The following is a 24,006-nucleotide window of genomic DNA, read 5'->3' on the forward strand; positions in this document are numbered from 1 at the left end:
AGGTTAGAAATACGTACCTTCTTGGTAGCGAAACACCAACAGGTCTCGACACGTCTTATCACGCCAATTTTTACAATAGTAATGGCGATCCCTCGTTCTACCCAGCAGCGCTCGCGAATTAGGTGGTGGGTGGCGGTACCCTCCGATCTTTCCCGAAGCTTCCATTTCGAAAAGAAATTTCTTGATTTCGAATTTTAGAGACTGTAACAGAAATAAAATGCAAATTAAAAGCAACTGCATTACAGTAAACATAATTAAAGAACAATTGAACTTGAAATAATATGTATAAGATGCGTAATTTCGTTTAGAGGGATATAAAGAATCGACGCCGATTAGATATCGAACTAAATGTGCGAAATACGATTCAACTTTTCTCACGATTTTGACTCAATTTATTGCAGTAATGTATTAATTTTAAACGAAAGCATCGTCGGAAAGTAAACGCGAGTAGTAATAATGAGGAAATAGCAGGTTAGAAATACACACCTCGATCGCGAAACGCCAATAGATCTAGACGCGTTCGAACACGTTTTACCCCGTCAATGTTTACGATAATAATGGCGACCCCGCGTGATACCCAGCATCGCTCGCGAATTAGGTAGGAGGGAAGGGGAAGTTCCGATATCTCGCGAAGCTTGCATATCGAAAAGGAATAGAGACACCTCAGGTAGAAACCGCGGATACAAAAAAAAAGGACGAAGATACTGAGTCTACGTACTAGAACAACGTAAATACCTTGACTGTCGAATCATACTGATGGATGACAAGTTCTTGCATTCGTTCACATTATTCACTTCGATGATTACACGCAATTATGATTCACAAAGTTACATTTTTTACGCATAGAGTGCGCACGAGAGACGACCAATGTTTCTATTCGATTATCAATCGAAGAATTTCTGTCCTTCTGACAAAACGAATAAATTTTATTCTTTTACTTTCTGGATATGTAAAATGATAGCGAAGATCAGCTTAATTCAGAAACTGATTTAAAATTTATCCTTCTTCAGACAGAGTATTTAATAAGTATTAAAAAGTAATATAATTAAAATTTATTCCTTGTAACGATAATCGATTGTGAAATTACAATATCGCGAATTTGTCGACACTTTCCATTCCGTAACACTCACTGCATCTAAATAACAAGTTTTGGAATAAATATAGCTTTTATAAACAATAGTTTTATGACTAATTAGGTGTTCTTTACACGACCGATTCAACACGAGGTTGTGTTATACCGAATCGAAATACTGATCACGTAAATAATGAATAGTTTTACAGCGCACTCTACATTTAAGGACGACTCCATGAATCATATTTAACCCGTTCACTGACGTCGGTAACGTCAGCAAATTCACGAATTTTGCTCCTGATACAATATCGACAAAAGTTTTTATAAAAAATTATTTAGAGTCAATCATTGTACGGTCGGATGGTTCTACAGTAAAAGATACTTTTATATTGTTGAAATTAGTTATGAACCATATGATACATCGAGGTCTGTTTCACAAAATTAGGATCTGGGAAAGCAAACGAACCAATTAATTGATCATTATGTCGATAAAGGAGGCCACTGTAATTAAATAATTCAAAGCGTTTTAACGAGTCATGATAAGTTTATAAATTAACCAGCCTAGACACATTGTCGCTCAGGTTTTACCACCGACGAGGTATACGAGTAGACCTATCACCCAATGTATTTTTTCGGCCCGATTCTCTGGGGCTCTAGAGCCCTATTACTATTTCCGTGTCACTCGCAACGTTACCAACAGATTTAGAAATGAACACAAGAGGAAGTGAGACAGAAAATGAAATTTCAGAAATTTTATTATTTTTTAACGAAATGAAAGCTGTACGGTCCATAATTGGACATTAATCGATTAATTTCATTGGAGTAATCAATCGATTAAGGTTATTTCAAAATTTCAAGATTATTAAAATACCTAAGGATGTATCTCATTGATACGCACACCGCAAATCCTCTATTTTTTATTTTAAATTGTAATACGTCATTTATTTAAAAAATAACCCGGCAAAAACGTATTTTCGTGTCATTCGCAACGTTACCAACAGATTACACAAATTGACACAAGAGTATGCATAACACAAGTATGCATTCACCAATTATAAACTCACTATTTTTTGTTTATATTATTTCGATTCTACTTATTAAAATTATACTTCAATTCTTTCCGCATTTTATTAAAAGCTGAAAGAAAAACGAATACGATTTACTCTGATCATATTCGGTTTTATTTAAATAGTACGCTAACAAGAAAGTATCAAAATATTTTTAAATTAACGTATACTTCCTTGCATTGGTATGGACGTATTTTATTTTTGATACACAGTTGCACATAAGATGTGATCTCGTCTGTGCAGGAGATTCACCGACATTCAATTATGCGCGCCGGTGCACTGGGATTTAGACCGAAACGAAAAACACCGGTATTATTCGAGCGAACCTTCATAATCCCTGTGGAAACCGAAATTCGGGAATAACCGATTTATTCACATATTTCTAGCGGTCATTTTCACGGATTTTCTACTCGTTTCTCATACCGAAACTAAAACAATTATGATACACTCGATAAGTACGATTTTCGGAAACTTAAAATCTAATCTTGATTTAATTAGAGTACAAATGAAAATCGACCCTCTATTTCGAAAGAAAAATCTGTCTAATGTTGTATTATAATGTGTATTAAATTTATTATTAATGGAAATAGAATATCAGGTCAATCTTGGAATGAGATAAAAATAACAGACAGCTATAAGAAACTATGGAATTTAAAGTAAATCCTTATGGTCCTCTATCATAAAAAGCCTGAAGACTCATCAACTATAAATATTACTTTGCGAACAATTTTAAGGAGTACCATGCCTCTGAAATCGGCCGCGTGACGTCAAAATTGTTCGCGTTTGTTTATTCGGCTAGCAGTTTCGTTGCTCATAAATTTCAAGAAATATTAGTGCTAATTTTATAATTAACGCGTACTTGCTTGCAAAATTGATGTTTCAAATATGTCAAACCGGAATTCTCAAAATCAGCAGAACATTTATTTGGTAGAGAAGAAAGTGATAGAACCGAAAATTAATTGCAGGAAACATTTTGTGAAACGATCGCAATCTGGACGCCAGATCGATGAAGCCAAACTTAGGTGAAATATAGTTCAATGTTATCTAAAGTAGATCTGGTTCGATTTCGGTAGTCTGGAGGAATCGCGATATAATCATGAACGCGCGTTTCGAAATTTACGAATTAATTTTGCGTTGCAGGTTAAGAAAATGTAAAAGAATTCAAAAGCTGAGGACGCAAAACCTGAAAGTGCCGCAGGTGCCCGATATAATTTCCAATCTCGTAAACATTTTACAGCACGAAAACTTTCTGAAAGTAGTGGATCGATATTTTGGAGCAACAGTGAAAAATCAGTCGCGAAAACAGCTGCGGCCGAAGAAGCCAAAAAATTCTATTTGTAAATCAACCGTTCCAAATCCGACTGAATTAAACTGCGATGCCCTGTGATTTAATTTGATGAAACTGTAAATATTTAAACATACATAACTACATAATAAAAGAGAAAATTCCGATTATAAATAAGTTTTTACTACTTGTCAACGTCAAATGTCAGTATCTCTCGTCGAGTATAATTACTCAATATTGACGGAAGACTGACGCACCATAGGAACACAATCTGGTGAAACATTTTGCTTCGTAGTATCAAAAATATATAGTGGAATCTTTTATTTACAATAACAGCTAGCTACTATTTTTCGCGTGAAACGTTGTAACATGCGGCCTTATCTAACGTTATGAAAATTAATAAAAATAAATTCTCTCCGCTTACGTAATCGTCTCTGTAAATATCTAGCATCGATAATGGTAAATTTAAGGCAAAACAGTTTTTATCACCTTCCATAAAAGGAACAAGGAACATCGAACGATAACGTTGAAATTGCATCATTTTTAAGGTGATAGTTCCTCCAGAGAGTCAACTGAGACTTGGGTTCACATTTTGCTTTCCGTGTCGTCGTAGATCACAGCCGGATTCGTAGCTGCCCACTTCTCTTTGAACGGCAAGTCCTTCTTCTTGGGCTTGTTCTTCAAGCTCTGTACGCCAGCATAGTGATCCTCGATCTCCTTCAAGGTTCTACCCTCCGTCTCGGGCAGTATAAAGTAGAGCAACACGCCGCCAGCGACGTTCATCAAGCCGTAGAAAAAGAAGGTGCCAGCCAAGGACATCCCGTTCACCATGTACAGAAAGATTTTGTTCGCGACAGAGTTGAAGATATAGCCCATGGAGCCAGCAGTTCCCGTCGCGCTGCTCCGTACCTAAGTTAAAAACCCCACAGTTTCTTCGTTCAACTAACGATTCTAAGTGTTTTCAAAGCATACAAAGAAAGTCTGTACCTGCACAGGGAACACTTCTCCAGCAAGGATCCACGGTAACAGTCTGATTCCAATATGAGAGAAGAACGCTGCTCCTATCATCAACGTGGTCGGAACCCAGGTGTAATTCTCAGTATTTACTGTGTTGCTGTCGTTCAGATAACCATAAACGGCCGAGAGGCAGAGGCAGAGAGCCGTGGCCGCGATGGAGAACAAGTTCAGCATTCTCTTCCCGGTGAAGTGAATGGCGAAAACGCAGATCAGCGTACCGACCAATTGAGCTAGGCCAAGGAACATCGCGGCAGTGTACTTCTCGATGGGAGCGTTCAGCTGCTTGAAGATCACCACAGCGTAGGTCTGAAGAGTATTAGATCCACCGAACGACCCGATGAAAAATGAAAAAGTGACCAGAAGGAAAGGCAAGTAGAAGGTTCTCTTTGTGTAGGCCTTCCAGGACTTCTCCCGCGATTCCGCGGGCTTGCGAACGTCTTGGCATATGGTTTGGAACTCTGACGTCACTTGGTCCGGACCAACCCAGCCTCGAAGCCAACACAAAGCGCTCTCTGCTTCCTTCAAACGACCCTTCGCTGCAAGACACGAACACGGTTCGACGGAGGAATTAAACAGGGATCTCAAACTCGGTGGATAGGAAATATGTATATCTGGATCCCAAACTCTGCTAAACGTCGACGAAAGCTTGGATTATTTTGTATTTAATAAGTTGATAGTTTAAATTGATCAACGAGTGTGTCTTTGACTCGATCGAAACCTTTAATTTAGTTCGTTGCGAACGATGAACTGAATATTTTAACTTTAACGACTGATAAATAGTTTTCAACCCGGGAAGTAGTTCGTCTTTAGTTCTAAGCGTTCTTACGTGAGTTGGGCAAACTGATCAAACGGAAACCTCTAGTTTCTACGTGATACTTCGTGATCGCTCGATGATGCTTAATCGTAATTTGTGATGAGTTTAGGAAAAGGAAAAAGAATGAGGATTACCTGCCAACCAATACGGACTCTCCGGCACAATGCAAAGCGCGACGAAGCAGATAAGGGGGTAAGTCAAATTGATCATGACGACCGTTCTCCAGTTGGCGAGCTTCCCACTCAGCATCTGCGTGAAGATGCCCAGAATGATGGACATGCTCGAGGTGGCAGACAATATGCCGCGAAGATGGGGTTGCGTCACCTCCGCCACGTAGGTCATCACTGGCGCCTCGAGGAGGCCGCCGGTCAACCCTGTCATGGCCAACGCTATGAACAGCATCCCGGCGTTGGTGGCGTAGTGGAAAATCAACCAAGCTATTATGAACGGGACAGTGGTCATCAGCATAGTCCGTTTTCGGCCGAGGTACTGTGATACCGGCCCGCTGACGAAGCAACCGATCGGTACGAGAAATAGATTCAAGCTACCTAGAAATAAAATAATAGACAGGTGCCTAAATTTTTCGGGGAAAAAAAAAATTTCAAATCATTATAAAAAAAATTATTTTCGGTTGCGGGGATCAATTACAATCATTTTTGGCCAATAAACATACCCCTGAAATCCTACCCACTTTCGAGAAAAAAATTCGAGAAGATGTGAAATTTTTCGACAAAATTAAAATATTTCAAACCGTTCTAAAAAAATTATTTTTAATTGCAGGAGTAAATTACAATCATCTTTGGTCAATAGATATACCCTCGAAATCCTACGCATTTTCGAGAAAAAAATTCTTTACCGAAAATACAATGTCTGACCATGACTGACCAATGTCTGATTCCCCTGAAATTTCATGCGTATGTTTAAAAAATCATAATTTCTGTACGGATTGGAGAATTTTAATGTTTCAAAGTGCAAACAACGCGTATTTGAATGAAGAATATGTAGAAATTCTAAGAATATTCGAAAAGTTGTTCCTAGAACGCGTAAAGTGAGAAAACCCGCATAAAAATGATCCAATTTCTCGTTTTTATCACTTCACATATGTAAGAATAATTCAATTATCCGGCATTCCCCAGTTCCAAATGCGCCGAATAATCGGAATTTTACTGTACTTACTGATCCACGTCAGTTCCTCCAAGGTGACCGGGATCTCCGAATTCTCCTTCTGCAGTTCCGGTATCAGAATAGTAGAGAATCCCAGAGTGGATCCAAAAGTGATCATCAGAAGATTTTTCGCGCAGACTGCGCAACATTGTGGTAACGCTTGTCGAAATTTCGATATCGGGTAAGAAACCTCAACGTGGCCATTTAATTCGACCGGTGAAGTTTTCTCCTCGTTTCTAAAACACAAACGCACGCTGTACTACTGTACAAACTATACGAACGACCAGGATCAGCCGATAAGAGCAACAAAATATAAAAACAAGCGGCGTTAATGGCACTAAAATATAAACCATTTTCGTGTAAATGTATTTTATCGTCTACGAAACGCATTGGAAGTTTTACGAGGATCATAATCGAAAACAAACGATGTAACGAATTGGCCCGATTCGATTGTAACGTGAATCAAAGCCACCAATACCAAGGATGATCCCATCATTCACCTTTTACGATGCCAGAGCTATTGCGCGTTGTTTTTCCGTCATTGACATAATTCCTTTCAGCGTGAAAGGAACCATCGCTCTGAACCACTGCAATTGCATAAGCCTCGGTGCACGCTCTCCGCGTCGGTTTGCGTAATTTAGTGCGCCGATCTTCGCAAACCGGTTCGCACAGGTAGACCGAGCCTAATCTCCGAAGTTAACCGTTTCTCTGATGCACTAATTTACAACATCTCTTTTTTATTCATCGATTTTATTCCAAGAGAAGCAAAACGTGCACAGAAGAATCCTCAGCGAGGATGTGAATTCGCGGACATTGACGCGATAAGAAGGCAACAAGCTGCCGTCAAGAATTATTCTGGCTAATCTCTTAATAACCGACGGACGCCGAGGACTTAAAACGTAACCATCGCTTTATCTCTTCGCGAAACCTACTTTTTCTTTTATTTTTGCGCGCGCGTGCAAACAGAACGTGTCGTAACTTCCTTGGCAATTTTTCTTGTAATTCTTTGTACAGCTAGATCCGTTAATGCCCGCTATCCACTCGAGAATTGTACTCTCGAGTGACGATAGGAGCACTTTTGCACGAGCGACCGGAAGAGCCTTCGCGTCCGAAAGTTGCCTCGACACCCGTAAGGTTAACCGTCGCGTTTCCGCGCGAAAGAACTTTTATTTCCATCGATTGCGTCGGAGCAAACGTGTCAAACACGCTATTAAAATTTGCAACGTTGACCTATTTTTTTTTTTTATATGAAAAATTGTCATTATAAATATTTCTGACAAGGACAACACATTTGAGCCACTACAGCGAAAGAAATCCTCAAAGTTTTGTAATTTCTTCTGGTTTCGCTCTGCATGGAAGAATTAATGGAACATACCGGTAGTCTTAATGTCAAATGAAATAGAAATAAGTACGAAGATAAGGTGTTTGATTTTTCTCACGACTTATAATCCCAAAACTAATTAAGTATAATAGCAAGATGATAAATTAAAGATGGTTGTAAATCTACGATTGTAGATCACCGTAAAAAGCTATCCTCGAGTAATCCTGAAGAAACATAATGGCCAAACGTCATTCTCGAATGGAAATCCCAGCAAATACGCGTGATCGTAGGAGAGAAACTTTAGCAGCAAGTCGCGTGGAAAATTGAGCCTGAAACCTAACGTAATCGTTAGAATTGAAAGCTAGCGATTAAGGAAAGCAGTTGTCATTTATCACCATAATCCTCATTTCTCCTTATAAATCACTACAGACGAAAAGTTTTCTCACTGATAACGGTGGATTCAAGATTCCTGATAATAAGATCAAAGAATTAGATGATGCCACTCTATTTTACGGAAGCTACGCAGCACTTATTTAATCCGATCACGCGACGTTCTTTTCTAGTTCGATCAATTAATCGCCATTTTTAAAACTTCAATTATCGTTGAAATTAACGGATAATAAAAATTCAGACTATTGCGTGCAGTTTAGAATAATATTTTTAATTGTAACTTATAGATAATTAGAATATTTCTTTTGAAAAGTAAGTGTGAATTTAGTGCGGTTTAGTTTACTTTTATCTGTCATTACCAAGTGCAAACCGATTTAAAAATTTATATCGATAATTACGAAGCAAGCGATATAATTGTTCGCCTTTTTGTAAAGTAAACGTCGCTCAGTTTTCCTGTTACACGGAAAAAAATAACTCGTCGATGTTTCTTCGAATTAAACGTACAGTTTCCTTAAACCGTTGCAATTTATTAATCCACCGATTTACAGTATTTTAGCTACCATGGATTTGCAAAATTCTTCTCAAATATTCGAAATTATTGTTATTACGAAATTACAAAATTCTAGTCAAATATCGTTGTTCGCTGCACGCCATTGCCAATGAATATAAATACTTAAATAAATGCTCTATAAAGCGCTGCTTCTTGGATTGACTTTAAGCAGACTGCAAACATTACATTGCAAAATCTATGATTCTACAAAAATTTTCTAATGCATACAATACCACGGCTTATCGTTCGCTAAAATAAGGCACATTATCATCGATAAGAAATCAGTTAAATCAATTTCATGGCGATCAAATCAGGCGAGTTTAACTGCGTAAGTACTGATTTGGAAATCGGCTTAGCATCCGAAGTGCTTTTGCTCATTTTATAATTTTTTTCAAGCACAAATAGATCGTCTGATTGGTATGACAACAAGGAAAGTTGATTCCTTATCTTGATTATGCTATATGTATATACACAAATGCATAAAAGCAGAATGAGTAACAAGAAATTATGTTAAGCAATATCAACACACGACATGATGAATGGATGTGCATATGGTAATAACCATCAAGGTCGACGGCTGTATGCAGTAACATTCATCGAAAGAAATGCATATTACATTTCTATGCATCTAGATAGACACGTTTCCGCGATGAAAGTTGTTCCGCATGATTTGTTCGCTCTCTGTTTACGTTTCAAACTAGTCTATAATCGTTTCGAATCTATAAAACTGCGCGTCTTCCTAACTTAGAATCAAATTTTTTTTATTGCTGCATCGAATCGCTAAAGTTTCGATCAAATGATTTCTTTTCATTGGGCTTTCTGAAAATATTCTCGAAAACGTGGTCCAGCGAATTTTGCACCGATGCAACAAGTGAACGAAAAAGTTAAATCCGTGCTCGTAAAAGTTTAAAGGAGATAATCACGATGGAGGCTTGCAAAAGACAACAAATTTTGTTCGCGATTCTTAAAAGTTTTGCCCGTTTAAAAATATGACTCGAGTTTTACTTTGAAATTTGAAAAAATAATCCTGATCCTTTGAATTTTTAACTTCTTCGCCTTCGAACCAGTGAAACTTTAAACTATTAAACCATGGAACACTTGAAACTTTAAATCCTCGAATTTTAAACACTTTCTCCGTATCGTAAACCTCTCTACTCTAGTAACTTTAAATCTTTTATACATTTGTGTCTAAGGGTAGTTACGTTTGTAATTTTCTAAAACCTCGAACATAATACCTTAATTTTCCAAGACCTCAACACGATACACTACGCCAATATAATATTACTAAGTTATGTAAAGACGCATAATTAACTTGTATATCACATATGTGTTTTAAAATAGAAGGTGACAGCTATTGTCCGTGATGGATTCCCTGAGATTTGTTTTAATAAACTCGTTATCGTCACAATGATTGACAAAGAAAGACAAGACCATTGATTGCTGAAGGAAAACAACTTTCAATGAAACATGGAGCGATCGAAAAGCCTGGAATTTCCATTAAACAATCAAAGGATGTTGGATTGAAAAATTTCTAGCAAATTTCTGTTATACAGTTCTATTTTTTAGTCGTACATCATAGTTATATTGATTTCTATTCATTTTATTAAGCATTTAGTCTTCCCACAAAAATTAAGTTCTCGTTAAAAATTTAAAATTTTAGTATTTTACATTCTTCTTCTTGGAAGATCAACGTCTAAATTAAACAAAGGTAATAAATTTTTGGATTAGTGCCGCAATAAAACTACCATTAAACTCTTTATATGGAGATAAACAACATAAAACGTGCAGACAAAAATAATTACAGGCAAAGTAACCACGATAAGAGTTTTATTTCTCTTCGTGAATTGTTATTATCGTGAATTATAATTTTAGTAGAGTTTTATAGAATACTATTTTCTTTACGAAATAATTGATAACAATAAATACTACAAACCTATTCATATCTTCATTGGATGGTGGATATTGTGCCATTTTTGGGACGATAAAATACAATCAATTACAGTGTTTTCAACATTTTTCTTTGCATATCTTCTTTTTTCCTAATTTACACGAATTTCTTCTATGCGCGAATTCTTCTTTATTTATCAATTTTTTTCTTTTGAAATACTCGCGATAGAGAGAGTGTCTATTAAATTTTAACCCACGGACACAAAATCATAAAACGTGTTTCTTCCCAAAGTCACCACCGTCTCCCAAAATTATTTCTTCCTGTACAGTTTCTCTTTAGATACAATTCAGAGGTCTGGCACTTGGCTTTTAACGTTTCTACCGTTTTGTTACATTGGCAACTCCGTAAAAGACTAGGCGAGGCCAGCATAGATATCCGATATCTTCAAATCCTTTTTCCTGGCTTACCTCCGTCTTCTAGACTTATTTTTCTAACAAACACTGTTACTCCAAATTTAAAATCGATATTTATCTTTCTCTTTTGTTGTTCGTTATCTTGATTTCATCAAAATTCCATTGAACCAGTCATCGATCACCGCTGCAAGGTCCACGATTGTTCCTTCTTCATCGATCGAGTCCTCAACGTTTGTAACGACACCGATCACGAATTTCTTTTTACTGCTTACAGTTTCAGGGCTCGACTTCTTTTTATTCGACCTCTGTACTCCCACGAAACTTTATGTACACTTTGCAAGTTTCAATCTCTATCTGTTGCTCCAACCTTTCAAATTTCGCAAAGCCACCTTCCCTTTTCCTTCATTTCGCCGATCCTTTGCGCTCAAACTGGTTGCCTCTGTCGTGCTGGTTTTGGAGGATGGGTCTCGAAGTGACCAGACGTCTTCTTCCGTTTTCTTCGATTTGGTGTTTGAAGAAAGCTGGAAGACAGAGGAGCTGGTCCTTCTCTGGGCAGTTGTAACACACTGAACGACAAATGAAAGCGAATACCTATGCTTAGTTCCTCCACTTCCCCCGGTCAGGTTTGTCAGAGTTGTTTCGTAAACGGATACATGTGACTGTACCCCCTCTTGCAACTTCGTGGCTGTTACACCTAGCGTGGCGGCCAGTCGTGTTTCAAGAGCCGACAGAGGAGTGTGTCACCGATTAATCCGCTTTACGAATTGATAATAACGATGGAGGAATTGGAAATTTCTTCATGAAATGAACTTACGTTGTGTACGTGTGTATGTGTGTCCCAGGTAAATAAAAGATAAACAAATACTTCAAGAATCATTAGTAAATAGTTAGATATTAGAAGATATCGAAATATTAAATAAGCTGTTGATGATATGTAATATTATTAATTTTTTAAGTGAAACTGTCGGTAGTTGTGGCAACTTTTTCTTTAATTTTGATTAAATGTATATCGCTTGTTTTTTCGTTAATGGAAATTACTCCAATAGATCTTTAAAACAACATAATGACATAGTAACTATAATACAATACAGGAAATTGGACATTCTCCGCTAGAAATCATCTTATCATCAATTATCTTCTCATAGAATTATCTTTTCAATCGTCGCCTATCTTCTATTATTAGTCTGCAACGTGTAAAATAAACTGAGATTATTATTACCATCGGATAATTAAAACTTTGAAATATAGAGCTAATCTTCTTACCTTTAATTTACTAAATTATCTTCAAACAATATGGTAAAGTTCTTAGCCATTCTTTGCTCATAAAAATTACATAATTTTTATTAGTGTCTTAGACTAAGTCACAATGTTTTTGAAACAACGTAATACGTAGAAACTGGCACTTCACACCCGCTATAATAATTCTAAAACTGTTAATTACTCTTAACACCTGTGGTTTGCACAAGTCTTATTGCCATTGGAACTATGGAAAACTTCTTGTCCTCAATCAACAACTGCTTTTAACTAATTTCACACCTGGCAATTTAATGGTAAACCATTCTCTAATTGATAGTAATAAATTTAAATAAATTAATATTATATTAAAAAATACGATATAATGCAAATCGTTGAGCAAAATTGTACAGCACTGTGTTCTTTGTAAACATATTAACTATACTATACTAAACATATTAAATATTGCTATAATATAATTGCCTATGATAAGTTTTTATGTTCATATTTTCACTTTCTTTGAACGACTTGAACGTGAAAACTTTCTCTGGACTACTTAACCAGGTAGATGAACCATCGAGTTTATTATTATTTAGAGTGGTCAAGAGCTGAAAATGGTACTTTCTTTGGATTATTTAATTTTTTGTTTCGAGTAGTTGCAAACTGAAAACCATTTTATCTCGAATTTACTTGAATATCCACTTTTAAAAGATAAAGGGCAAAGACGATCAGTTGATCAAAGATAATCATCAAATAAATTTATGTTTTCAATTAGCAAACACAGAAGATAAATTTTCCCTTGTATTTGTTAGGTTTAGATCTCCGTATCTTCGTGTTTGTCCAGTTACCAAGAAACATACGCCAAACTGACAAATTCTTTGTTATACAAATTCCAAGAATGTTTTATCATAAAAAGCTATACGCTTAAGCGACAGTTAAACCAAATAAATAAGCTTATCAACCATACTGTCTGCTGCTTACGTTCTCGTAATTGTCTAACGCGATCAATTGCTCTCAAGTATGTTATACTTATAAATAAAGTGTAAGGTACAGTTTACTCGAGGACGACTGTACTAACAAGGAACATCCGTTCAGTGGCCCCCTCAGAATTTTGATACAATTTAACAAGTTCGTGGAGCGGTTTAAAATAAATAATAACTTAATTTTTTATGGAAAGTAACATCGGCGAAAAAATTAATAAATTTGACTTATTTTGGGATTGGAATACGGAGGGAAGTGAGAGATACTTTGCGGATGTTCATAAATAACGAAGTATCTTTCAGAAATAGTAGTAAGCTAGCTAGAAATAAAATTGTATAAATTGTATTAAATACTGCATGAAATATGAACGTGAAATTCTATCGAACAAGAATATATCTAACAATAAAAGAGACATATACAATTAATCTAATGTGATTTTGTGATCATTATATGATCTATATCAATTATATGTTATCTATACTAAATAAGTGACAAGTAAGTCAAAGATACGCATTGGAGTAGTTAAATAGTATAATAAATCTTTAATTTGCTAAGCCACACTGATTCTACCGTAAATCAGGTAAACACTTTTAATTACTTTCTCCTTTTAATGTCGTAATATTATAACGTCCAATATCTTAGTATCATTAATAATTCGGGTAACTATTTACAAATTTCAATGATTTATCCGTTTATAAATATATAGTGCCATCTTTACATTATTTAATATTAATAAAATATTGACTTTGTGTATTCAATGATACTTATATCATTATCTCTTCTCTTTATAATACTACTTAACTTTAACTTATATTAGTCTTATGGTTAAGTGTCCTAATATTGAAAATATTCATTACAAAATGTGGTATTAATAACAATAAATGTAATATGCAGCCGTATATAATACGCATGATCTTCTGTAGACTTCATATCGCATCTTTGATATCTTATAAAAGATTAAAATTTGCATTCGACATTACGCACGTAATCTAATCGTGGAATTATACCTCCACCTCTTACAACGTCCATTGATCTCTTAGCATTCTCTCCTACTATTAAAACCATTTTTTCTTATCGTTGCTTTACCTATCAGGTTAACAACTTAATTCTCGCCAAAAGGAAAATTCCACTAAATTTGGACCGAACTATTTACTGTAGTAATTATTCTTCATCAAAGATACTCGATTCTACTACGATCTCTAACAATCGTCTGCTATATTTGTAACAAGAGGAGGATTTAAATCATTTCGAAAAAAAAACAAAAAAATAAGGTATTAGCTGCATTTATTAAAATCACAATTCAAAAGTCTCCAATATTCTGGCATTTACAAGAAACCTTCCCACCATGATTGATCTGTTGATATCGATATTTTATAAACAATTAAGCTATTTTTCTAAAATGACTACACTGTTTAAAATAATTAGAGTATCATTTTCTAAAAATAATTTTGTTATATCTCTAGTCATATCTTCCCCCTTTAATATTTAACAAAAAATCTATAAAAAACGCGATCATTCAATTGTTTTCAGCAATGTGTTATATTTATTGAAAAATCATTCAATAAATACACTGTTCATTTTAGTAATAGCATGTTTTCTTTCTATTGTGTTCCTACTTTATGAGGAAGAAAGGGAAGGACTGACATTTGTCAATAATTATGAACCAATTCATCGTGACGAATCGATCTAATACAAAAAAAAAGTACTAGAATATAAACGAAATTACGAAAACAAAAAGAAATCAAAATCTAATAAATGTGAGAATTTATTAAGAACAATATATCTGGTGTACGACACATTTACACATGTTAAATTAATTAAATAAATATAAAAATCACACTAACTCCTAAATGATCGTTAGCTAATCAACTGAGCCGATAAAAGCAATTTAGATATTTTTTTTCCTTTTTTGTTTTGTTTTCGTCAATTAATCCCTACGTGTAAGTGCATGCCATGACCTGATATGATTTACAACTTTGGTTAAGAAAAATATATATGTATATATGTGTATATATATATATATATATTAATAGATCAATAATCATGACTTCGAGCTCTAGTTAACCTCAAATAGGGTATCAGAAAATAAAAGAGACTCGTCAATAGAAATCATCTTACACTTCAGTCTAAAGGCATATAGATCATTATATTATAACATTCATTTCGCATCACACATATCAAACTTTAATTGCAAAAAGTATACCCTACAATTGACTGGAAATATTTGCGTGAAAATTTTCAAATCCTTTGGACCCTTTCACAGAAACAAAAAATTTAAAATTAGTCTCCCGTTTAACAAATTGCGTGGTATTTTAGTATTTCAGTGGAAGCTGTTCATGTACTCTCATGTATCACATCGCTGGAAGCATAGAAGTTCACATACAGTTAAAGAGTACACTGAAGTTTTATATAGATTAAAAAATCTTTTATTTCAATAAAATAAAAACAATGTTTCAAAACTTTTATTCAAATACACGTCCAGTTAATTGTTAGGAATCTTTTGTGAAACATTAAACACTCTCTTTAACAATGATTCTATATAGCTTTTCACATGGACTTGATCAAAATTTTCTTTGTACATTTTGCTTTACTTTTTCTTTTAAATGTGCTGCAAAATGTACATATTCTTTGAACTATCATGCGTTATGAAGCAAAAAGATATTTTATCAATACACACTTGTAAGTCTTCTATAATAGTATATATTTTATATATAAAATAGGACCCATGTTAGCTCGCTTGAGAGCAATGATTCTCCTTACAAAAATAGACTGCTAAAGCTAAACAAGACTAAACGTTTAGTAAAGGAGATGTTAAATGTTGAATCTTTGAATTCGGGAGTTCCATTCCGCATATTAATCCTAGCTATGTGAACAGAACTCTTGTTGCCGAGCGTAAAGCGTAAATTACTCTTCGACCAACAGCTGAAGATTAATGTTCTAAATGTATCAACATTTAGCATACAGTTAGTTTAAGTCTTCTTCAAAGTCGCGTAGAAAGTGCTACGAACCAGAAGACTGAGATCTATTTGTTCAATTTTTATAATCCTTTACTACAACACTTCTTTACTTAGTCTGACTAAATAAAGACCGAATAAAGGCACTTTTAGACCATTATACATGTAACTAGGTTACATGTATACAAAGAATGAAATGTTACTACATAATTAACGTAAAACTTCGCAACGTTTATTTTAAAACTTTTTAAGTTCAAATACTTAGTGTGCTGGACTCAGTCCTCAAACTTTTGGCCCTAACTTTGATAAACCGAAACATCAGATGACATCACATTCTTTATCCAATAACGTTTAACCATCTTTATCATTTACATTTCTTGATTAATTAACATTGCTACGTACTTGTTTTTACAACACAGAAGTGAAAACCCAGCACATCTGTGTTATGGAACAGCACCGGTTTAACAAATGCAGTTTCTACTTATCATAATATCAGTTAGAGCTTACGAATTTGTTCTGAAACCTTTTGCATACAAAATGAACGCCGCTACGGAAATACTCCTAAATTACATCGTGAAATGAAGCAGATGCTTCAAAATGTAGCACAGCCATTCTTCTAAGACAATGAATAAAGATACCAGGATTTAGGTCATCCTCTAGTTTAATCATTTAAAAATATGGATTTTCCATATTGCGTGTCATTGTTTTCAGTTTTGCGTCCTGCACTCTTACGATGCAGTCGTGTCACGATATCGATTTTAATTTACACGAACAATCTGATCCGATCTGATCCTGAAATCGATTGAAGATCTGTATACGTTACTCGTTGAAAAGGACAAATGTATTTTATTTACTATCTCAATGGAATATAAAAATTAAGGCGCAAATATGACATAGTCGGTAATGCAAAGCATTCATAGTAAAACTGTCTACGACTTAAAATATAAAATGTACGTCGTGTAAAAATCTATATCCCCAAGCAAAGCGTAAGACTTTGCGCAAGTATTAAAATTAAATAAGAAAAATCGAAACCGAAACAACTATGTACAACGTGCATATACAGATCTTAATCTAGCTTGTCAGAGACCAACGGGAACCTGATTATTCGTAATTGTCTTCCGAAATCGCATACTACGCTATCCCTTAACGCTAACATTTGTTTTACGAAAATACAACTATCCTTGTGACCCAACCTCACTTCGCGCACAGGCTCCCCTGTCCTTACGTCCCAAACTACTAGTGACCCCTGCAATTTGACAATTTACAAACATTCATTTAATAACGCGATAGCGTTTAAAACTGGTAATTTGTCTATATCTCGAAGGCCCAAAGTTCTAAAGCACAGTTTCGTTAAAAACTCAATTATATTCTCAGTTAAAGAATCAAATGGCACTTCACCTTCCAACATCTACGCTCACTGAAGAAAATGGAGTAATACGAACGAAATTTGACAAGTATCTACGACAGCACAAAACTCGCCGACTTCAATGACTTTGAAGTACAGTAGTTCAAAATGATCAACAGATAATACGTAAAATATAAAATTTCAACTTCAACAAAAAGAAAGCTATTGACATACCTGATTGCTAGTGATGAGTAAATGATGCGTTAGCATGACTAATTGTAAACTGTATGCTGATCTGTGTGCTGGAAGAGCATGTAGTAAGTGTCCCTGAAACCGTTCCCACACACACAACCTTTCGTCAGTTCCGATACTTATCACATACGACACAGAACATGTAATAGCTGCCACTGCACCATCGTGAGCCTGTATACTGTACATACACGTTCCTGCAACCAGAGAAAACCAGAATAGGTAAGTTTGTTTATATGTTTAAACTATCCACGATGTAACTGGATACATACCGGTTAGAAGATCCCAAACACATAACAGACCATCTTGAGATCCACTACCGGACGTCATGGGACTCATCCTGTCAATAAACAGACAAGATATGGGCCCATTATGTCCGTGAAGGGTATATAATGGCAATTGATCCTCTAATCTGCAACAGTAGGACGAGTGAAACTGGAGTAACTAACGAATGTTTAAAAGAAACCATAAGCTAAATATGTATATACCTATATACTTTGAGAGTATGGTCCTGACTACCAGTTAAAACACGACCACCCTCGCTATCAAGCACAGTTATTGCTTGTTGGTGTGCTCTATGAGAACTAATTTTCATGCAACGAAGGTCTTCTTCAGATTGCATGATGTTATTTATATCCATAGGTGAGCCAGCACTTCCCGTTCTAACGTGAGCTAAAAAAAGAAGATAGTGTAAAGAAGGACAGGTCAGATTAGTAACGTAAGACGTTTATAAACAATCTTACTTCTTCTATATGAGGTGAAACCCCAATCAATTTGTTGACCTTCGCTATAACTCTCTAACTGTAGAAAGTCAACAGATCCGCTTAACTTAGCTGCTACGACTCTACTGCCGACGAATTTAATGGCGGATATTCCGATTCCTGATCCATCATCGAATAAACACTGAAATATTTAATTTATTATTTTCCATTTTTTTTTCGAAATAGCGACGTTCTTCGATTAGATGTTCCTACCTTAAATCTACCTGTAGTACCTTCCCAAAATTCTAAACTTCCGTTAGCGCATCCTACTACTATAAGGTTTTCTTGATAATCCATGCACCAGATAGGAGATATCATCTGTGAAAATTGCACAGTTCTGTCCCCATTCAGCGAAGATATACTATCCAGAAAACCAGACGAATTTAGTCTTCCATTAGGTACGCATAACTGTTCTAAACTTTCGGATTTCTGTAACTTGTCTATAGATTTGTTATGTTCTTCGATTAGGTGTTTGTACTGATCACCAAAATCGAATCCTGGCTCATAATTTTGTTGTATCTGAGAGTGTTTCATGGATGAAAATTTAATATTAATTGTTGATTTTAGGTCGGGAATATCATAAGCATTATCTAAACTTCTTCGTAAATGTTTTCGTTTTTCCGTGCTAAATTCGTTCGTCTGATAATCATAATCTAACGTATTTCCCATCGAATGTCTCTTAGTATTATTATTTTGTCCTCTTTGCATATTGTATAATCCAGGAGATGATTTTCTACAGTGGACAGCCGAGTACAAACCAAACGAATTGGTGTTCTCCATTTCTCCTCTTGAAGGTGGTGAACCACTTTCGTAATCTGACATTAATTCGTCCACATCTGGTGTTGTTTGGCTTAAGTTTTTCTGGGGACTGCTAAAAAACTGTTTTCTATCTATGTGAGCTAGCTGCTCGCCGGACGTTGCGTCCCATACTCTGATATGTCCAGCTAAACACGTGCTAGCTATGGTGTTGCTATCCGTAGCAATGCACTCTACTTCTTGCGTGTGTCCTTCAAGGACTAGCGGCAATGCTTCCAGAACTAAATGTGTTGTCGAATCGTGAGCTTTTTCTGGTTGATACCAGCTAGCTCGCCATTCGGCGTAATTTCTCGAACAAATACAACGATAAAGAACAACCATTGTATAAGCAACAACAATGACACTGATGAGACAAAGTACTGCCGCCAAAAATATTTCCATCGGACTCGACGGAATGAAAGGAGCGTCTGCGTTAAAACCACGACCTTCGGACCTAGTTGGTAGCTCCATATCTGCGATTATTAAAAGAATTACGTAATTTTTAACTTTAAAAAATTTGTATTAAATTACGTAACTTTTTTAAATTCAAACGTTGGAAAGACGCAGTTTACACAGGCTAACATACCTGAAAAGTCTAATGGATCGAGAGCTGCGGTAGCAAGACTGTGCCACTGAAAATGTTGTACATCGTTGGGATTGCTAATTTGTTTGACCAACTGTGGACTTACAGCATGAGAAAATTTCATTGTGGGCAATATAGTTATACGTCCGCCAGCAGCCGAAATATTGTACATAGAAAGAATCGAGGACCAATGATAAAGCGATAATCGATTCCAAGAGGGGAAGTCCACAGGTTTTAATTTATTTAATTCCTCGGTAACATTATTGCTTAAATCGTCCTAATGCGTAGGGAAATGCGGTAGATTAAACTTAATATTTTAAAAGTTGTATAAAACTATCATTCAAGTAACAAAATATGTTTCCATTTAATCACCTGTCTTTTCAAATGATCCGGAGCAACGGTAGCGGATAGTATCGACAGTGGTTTCATTGTATTTAATTCTACATAGTTGTTCAAGGTTTGGGGTCTGTCTAAAGTATACCCATCGATATCATTTTCCGATTTTAACGTTTCACTCAAATGTATCACGTGTTCAACGATGCCAGAATTATAAATAATCATGCTGATCCAAACAACCATCCATACCATAAACGCGCGCTGAAATATTCGCGTTCGCGCCCAAAAGTGAACTAGACGTAAACGTTTTGGAATTTTACCCAGTGTATGCGTATTTTGTGTGTTCGGAGCTATAACAGTCGTCGGACCGTTGGACAAGCCATTTAATCTTGGATGGGACTTTGATCTAAAGATATTTGGCTTTCTACTTGTTATAGTTGTTGTAAATTGTTGTTTTCGCGTGGTTGGAACGTTCGGAAAATGGAATTTAGACGATTCGTTAGATAATTCTGTACGTTTGATATCGATAGCGAGAATTGTTGAGAAAAAGACCATTTGGAGAAAGAAGTCATTGACTAATCCAACAATGGCAAAAATACAAAACTCTTGAATGGCTGGTACAAAGGTGAACAATCCAATTGTCAAGATTGTTACTTCTGTAAGTAGGTTTTTAGTAATGGACCAACCTTCTTTGGACAAAGCTTGAGCGACGCGTATTTTCACATCCAAATGCGGTGGAGTACTGACTACACTTTTAGTCAATACCAAAACATTTTCCAAGCCTACAATAACTACCAAATATGGGAACACTTCTTTTCCGCTTAAGCTTAAAGTTAAACCAAAGAAAAAGCATACACCCACTGTCATAGACAATGAACTTATCACTGTAATAGTTGCACCAAATGCTATACCAATCTTTGACTTCACTACTTCTATTTTCCTCACAGAGAAATAAACATAGAAGAACAAGGCATTAAATGTCATCATTAGTGGGAAGAAGTCACTATAATTAAATTCACCAGGATAAAAGATATGTAATGTTTCATCCATGGGTATATGTGTAGTATTATCACCTTCTGTTTGATGAAGGTGGTAATAACTTTTTAATCTATGTTTTAACCCTTTTATAAATCTAAAATGAATAAACATTTGTTTACATTATAAAAATAATGGTAATTACAGTAGTGCCCAGATAAGTGACCGCATTTTTGCCGACTTAAGTGTCCGCGGTTATTCCCACCAATTCTTAGAAGCCAAGCGGCTTCGAACATCAAGTGTATCTCACTCGCACTTATTGTCTTTCATTATCTCCATTGAATTCTGAGAAATAACCATGCCCACATAAGTGACCGCGGCCGGCCCCGAGCGTGGTCACTTAAGTCGGCACTACTGTACAAATGATCATTCGGATATCTTTTAATTAATTACTCACTCTGAATCGTAGTCTTTTAAATAAATAGTTACAGCATATTGTAAAATTCTCTGCCGAAGACGAATTGGATACCTTTTTATTCCAGTTTCTTTAAGATTCATTCCAAACATTATTTCGGCCAAACTAATTTTACCCTTTTGCAGATTCTATAATACACAATTATATGATAGTAGCAATTCATTCTATTAAAAATAGTATAATTATAAATAATTTACTATTACTATTTTTATAGTATAATTATAAATAATTAATTATTTTTAGTTTGTACACAAAATATTATCTTTTTAATGTTCCTACCTGATACGAATAAATTGTATTTATAAGATTTGTATCTTGTGCATATAATTCAATACTTCGCTGCCACAAGTTAGCTGGTGAAAGAACAAGACAATTGTATTCTGGTAAAACTTCTGGTTTTTTACCATTTCTTTTCTTAACAGCTTCAATGTGTAAACACACTTGATCGAGCGTTTTCAACCTACAATGCATAATAAATATAAAAAGTGAAGTGATTTCAGTTTTCATCGGATGCATGACTCTTACGTTTCTGGATGCTGATAATTTTGTATAATCTCTAAAAGATTAAAAATTTCATAAAGTGGACCCCGAAAAGCATCCATTAACGTTAGTTCTTCTGTCCATGGAATAACTCCAGCTCTTAATACCACTTGTTGCACATAAAACACAGAGTTTTCTGTATTGTTTTCAGGTACAACAGTATGATTGATTATAGTTCGTGGCGCGTTGCCAGGCATAGGCAAATTGACCAAAGGATAACTAAACGATAAAATAGTAGTTCGTTCATTGTTTACTCTATATAGAATGAACTACAATACTTTTAATCCAAATAAAATACTACTAACCAACATAATAATATAATCGAGATTGCCAATGAAATAACAGCAATAGGATGGGAGGAGCAAAACAGGCCGTGGCCATAATAGAGCCCAGCCACCCTATCCGGTAAACTACGAAACATTTCACCCTAAGGCTGCCTTATCAACATGTCTCATAGTATATAGTATGCACATTGCTCGTAATTGACCTATGAACATTGATCAAAACTCCATAAAGTAGCACTGCACTCTTCTGTGAAAATGGCATAGTACAAACCAACATATCATATAAAGTTATAGGAGCAGAATAGCAATTAAACATGTCGCGAATTGAGTTCAATTAAACAGAATACCCACTACTACGTATACAAATTTGAACTTCATGTCCAGAACAAGAAACAGATTACAAAATATAAAAGTAAACGACCATGTGTTTTTCTCAAGTTATCGATGTCCTTACGCAACTGACACATCATTCAGCTCTTATTTTCACTAGAACGTGAAACAGTCAATGATGTGTATCACGCAACGGTGCAACGTAATAAGTGCGTTCCCATCGCGTAAATTAATGACGCAACAACGACAATAAAAGGAATGATGATAGCACGATCGGATTCGACAATTTAGATGCACATCGAGCCGTCGTGTAACGTCTACAATATAAATATTTCATAGTAAACCACGTATACATGTACTACTAACTATATCGTTCCTCGGCCAATCTTGGTCTCGCTTTACATCGTGGATCACAAAGCACAGCAACGATCGACGATTCCTTTCAGGTTGACATAGCCACTGTTAAATAGACATCGTCATGATTTATTGTAGCGCCATATCCCGGGTAATCCTCCGACGGCTTTGGAACACAAAAGGTCTAGTCGATCTCAAGATATTCTCTTCGACGCGCGCGTTTTTCACACTATCGCGAAACGCGGTACACTAGAAAACGTGGTCGCAAGTCGGAGAACAGTTTGCAAGATTTCGAGGTTAGACTCGACCTTTCGTCGCGCACATTCAAACGTAGATAACACTCGAATTGATTTAACGACGACACAAGCGTGAAACACACGGATCACTCACACGTGTTCCCGGTCGTACACGTCATTCCGCGAGCAACTATCAACGCACACGCGAACGTGGTCGAGAAACGACTTCCAATGCGCGCGAGCTACCGAACGCCCAACGTAAATTCCCCGAGTGCACTGGCCGGTTTCAATTTAACTCGCGCGACACTACGCGCGGTGGTAATTTATTTTTAAACGGTCCGGCCGAGCCTCCGACTCGCGACCAATCGTCAGGTGCATTAATGTGATGCAGTCCGCAACCCTCCCTTCCACGTTTTCCACGCACGTGCTGAAATATTTTTCTAAACCTACTTTCTGCGAAACTCAGCTGGGGTTCGCGGTTAAACGACGTGCGCCGTTTGCTTTCGCGCAAATGATCGAACGAGAGTTTCGCTCGTCGTCGACGATCGTTCGCGCACGAGTGAAAAACGTCTCGATTAAACTGGAATCCGTTCT

The 24,006-nt window shown here is 35.9% G+C and overlaps 2 protein-coding genes across 4 annotated transcripts; both read right to left on the minus strand.

Moving 5' to 3' along the window:
* Positions 1 to 3,730: 3,730 nt before the first annotated feature.
* Positions 3,731 to 14,295, minus strand: LOC143347229 (facilitated trehalose transporter Tret1). 2 transcript variants are annotated; one of them, XM_076776241.1, is made up of 5 exons: positions 10,614 to 14,295; positions 6,432 to 6,655; positions 5,390 to 5,803; positions 4,412 to 4,977; positions 3,731 to 4,333 (listed from the first exon to the last, which is right to left on the minus strand). In XM_076776241.1, exons 1-5 carry the CDS (start codon positions 10,649 to 10,651, stop codon positions 4,010 to 4,012), a joined length of 1,566 nt encoding a protein of 521 aa, XP_076632356.1. In that variant the 5' UTR covers positions 10,652 to 14,295; the 3' UTR covers positions 3,731 to 4,009. The 2 variants fall into 2 exon arrangements, with proteins under 2 accessions (XP_076632356.1, XP_076632357.1); XM_076776242.1 differs by lacking the exon at positions 10,614 to 14,295 and adding an exon at positions 6,920 to 8,440.
* A 1,324-nt stretch (positions 14,296 to 15,619) lies between these two features.
* Scap (SREBP cleavage activating protein) lies at positions 15,620 to 23,956 on the minus strand. Of its 2 annotated transcripts, none has more exons than XM_076776223.1 (13): positions 23,189 to 23,956; positions 22,514 to 22,695; positions 22,194 to 22,427; positions 21,948 to 22,128; positions 21,651 to 21,796; positions 20,255 to 21,350; positions 19,886 to 20,159; positions 18,718 to 19,772; positions 18,487 to 18,646; positions 18,232 to 18,415; positions 18,016 to 18,155; positions 17,729 to 17,940; positions 15,620 to 17,395 (listed from the first exon to the last, which is right to left on the minus strand). In XM_076776223.1, the coding sequence occupies exons 2-13, from the start codon at positions 22,627 to 22,629 to the stop codon at positions 17,216 to 17,218; spliced, it is 3,978 nt and encodes a 1,325-aa protein (XP_076632338.1). In that variant the 5' UTR covers positions 22,630 to 22,695; positions 23,189 to 23,956; the 3' UTR covers positions 15,620 to 17,215. The 2 variants fall into 2 exon arrangements, with proteins under 2 accessions (XP_076632338.1, XP_076632337.1); XM_076776222.1 differs by having other exon boundaries at positions 22,514 to 22,739.
* Positions 23,957 to 24,006: the final 50 nt, after the last annotated feature.

The sequence above is a fragment of the Colletes latitarsis genome, chromosome 10 (assembly GCF_051014445.1).
Source record: "Colletes latitarsis isolate SP2378_abdomen chromosome 10, iyColLati1, whole genome shotgun sequence".
Classification (NCBI taxonomy): Eukaryota; Metazoa; Arthropoda; class Insecta; order Hymenoptera; family Colletidae; genus Colletes; species Colletes latitarsis.

Excerpts from the sequence above, each read along its gene's own strand:
- Scap (XM_076776223.1), bottom strand. The coding sequence starts at position 22,629 with ATGTTTCGTAGTTTACCGGATAGGGTGGCTGGGCTCTATTATGGCCAC. Across the intron at positions 21,351-21,650 it reads TTAAAAGACTACGATTCAGA|ATTTATAAAAGGGTTAAAAC; the intron begins GTGAGTAATTAA and ends TATTCATTTTAG. Across the intron at positions 17,396-17,728 it reads TACTCATCACTAGCAATCAG|GGGTCACTAGTAGTTTGGGA; the intron begins GTATGTCAATAG and ends GTCAAATTGCAG.
- LOC143347229 (XM_076776241.1), bottom strand. The coding sequence starts at position 10,651 with ATGGCACAATATCCACCATCCAATGAAGATATGAATAG. Across the intron at positions 4,978-5,389 it reads GAGTCCGTATTGGTTGGCAG|CGAAGGGTCGTTTGAAGGAA; the intron begins GTAATCCTCATT and ends CGTGTCTTGCAG. Across the intron at positions 4,334-4,411 it reads GAGAAGTGTTCCCTGTGCAG|GTACGGAGCAGCGCGACGGG; the intron begins GTACAGACTTTC and ends TTTTTAACTTAG.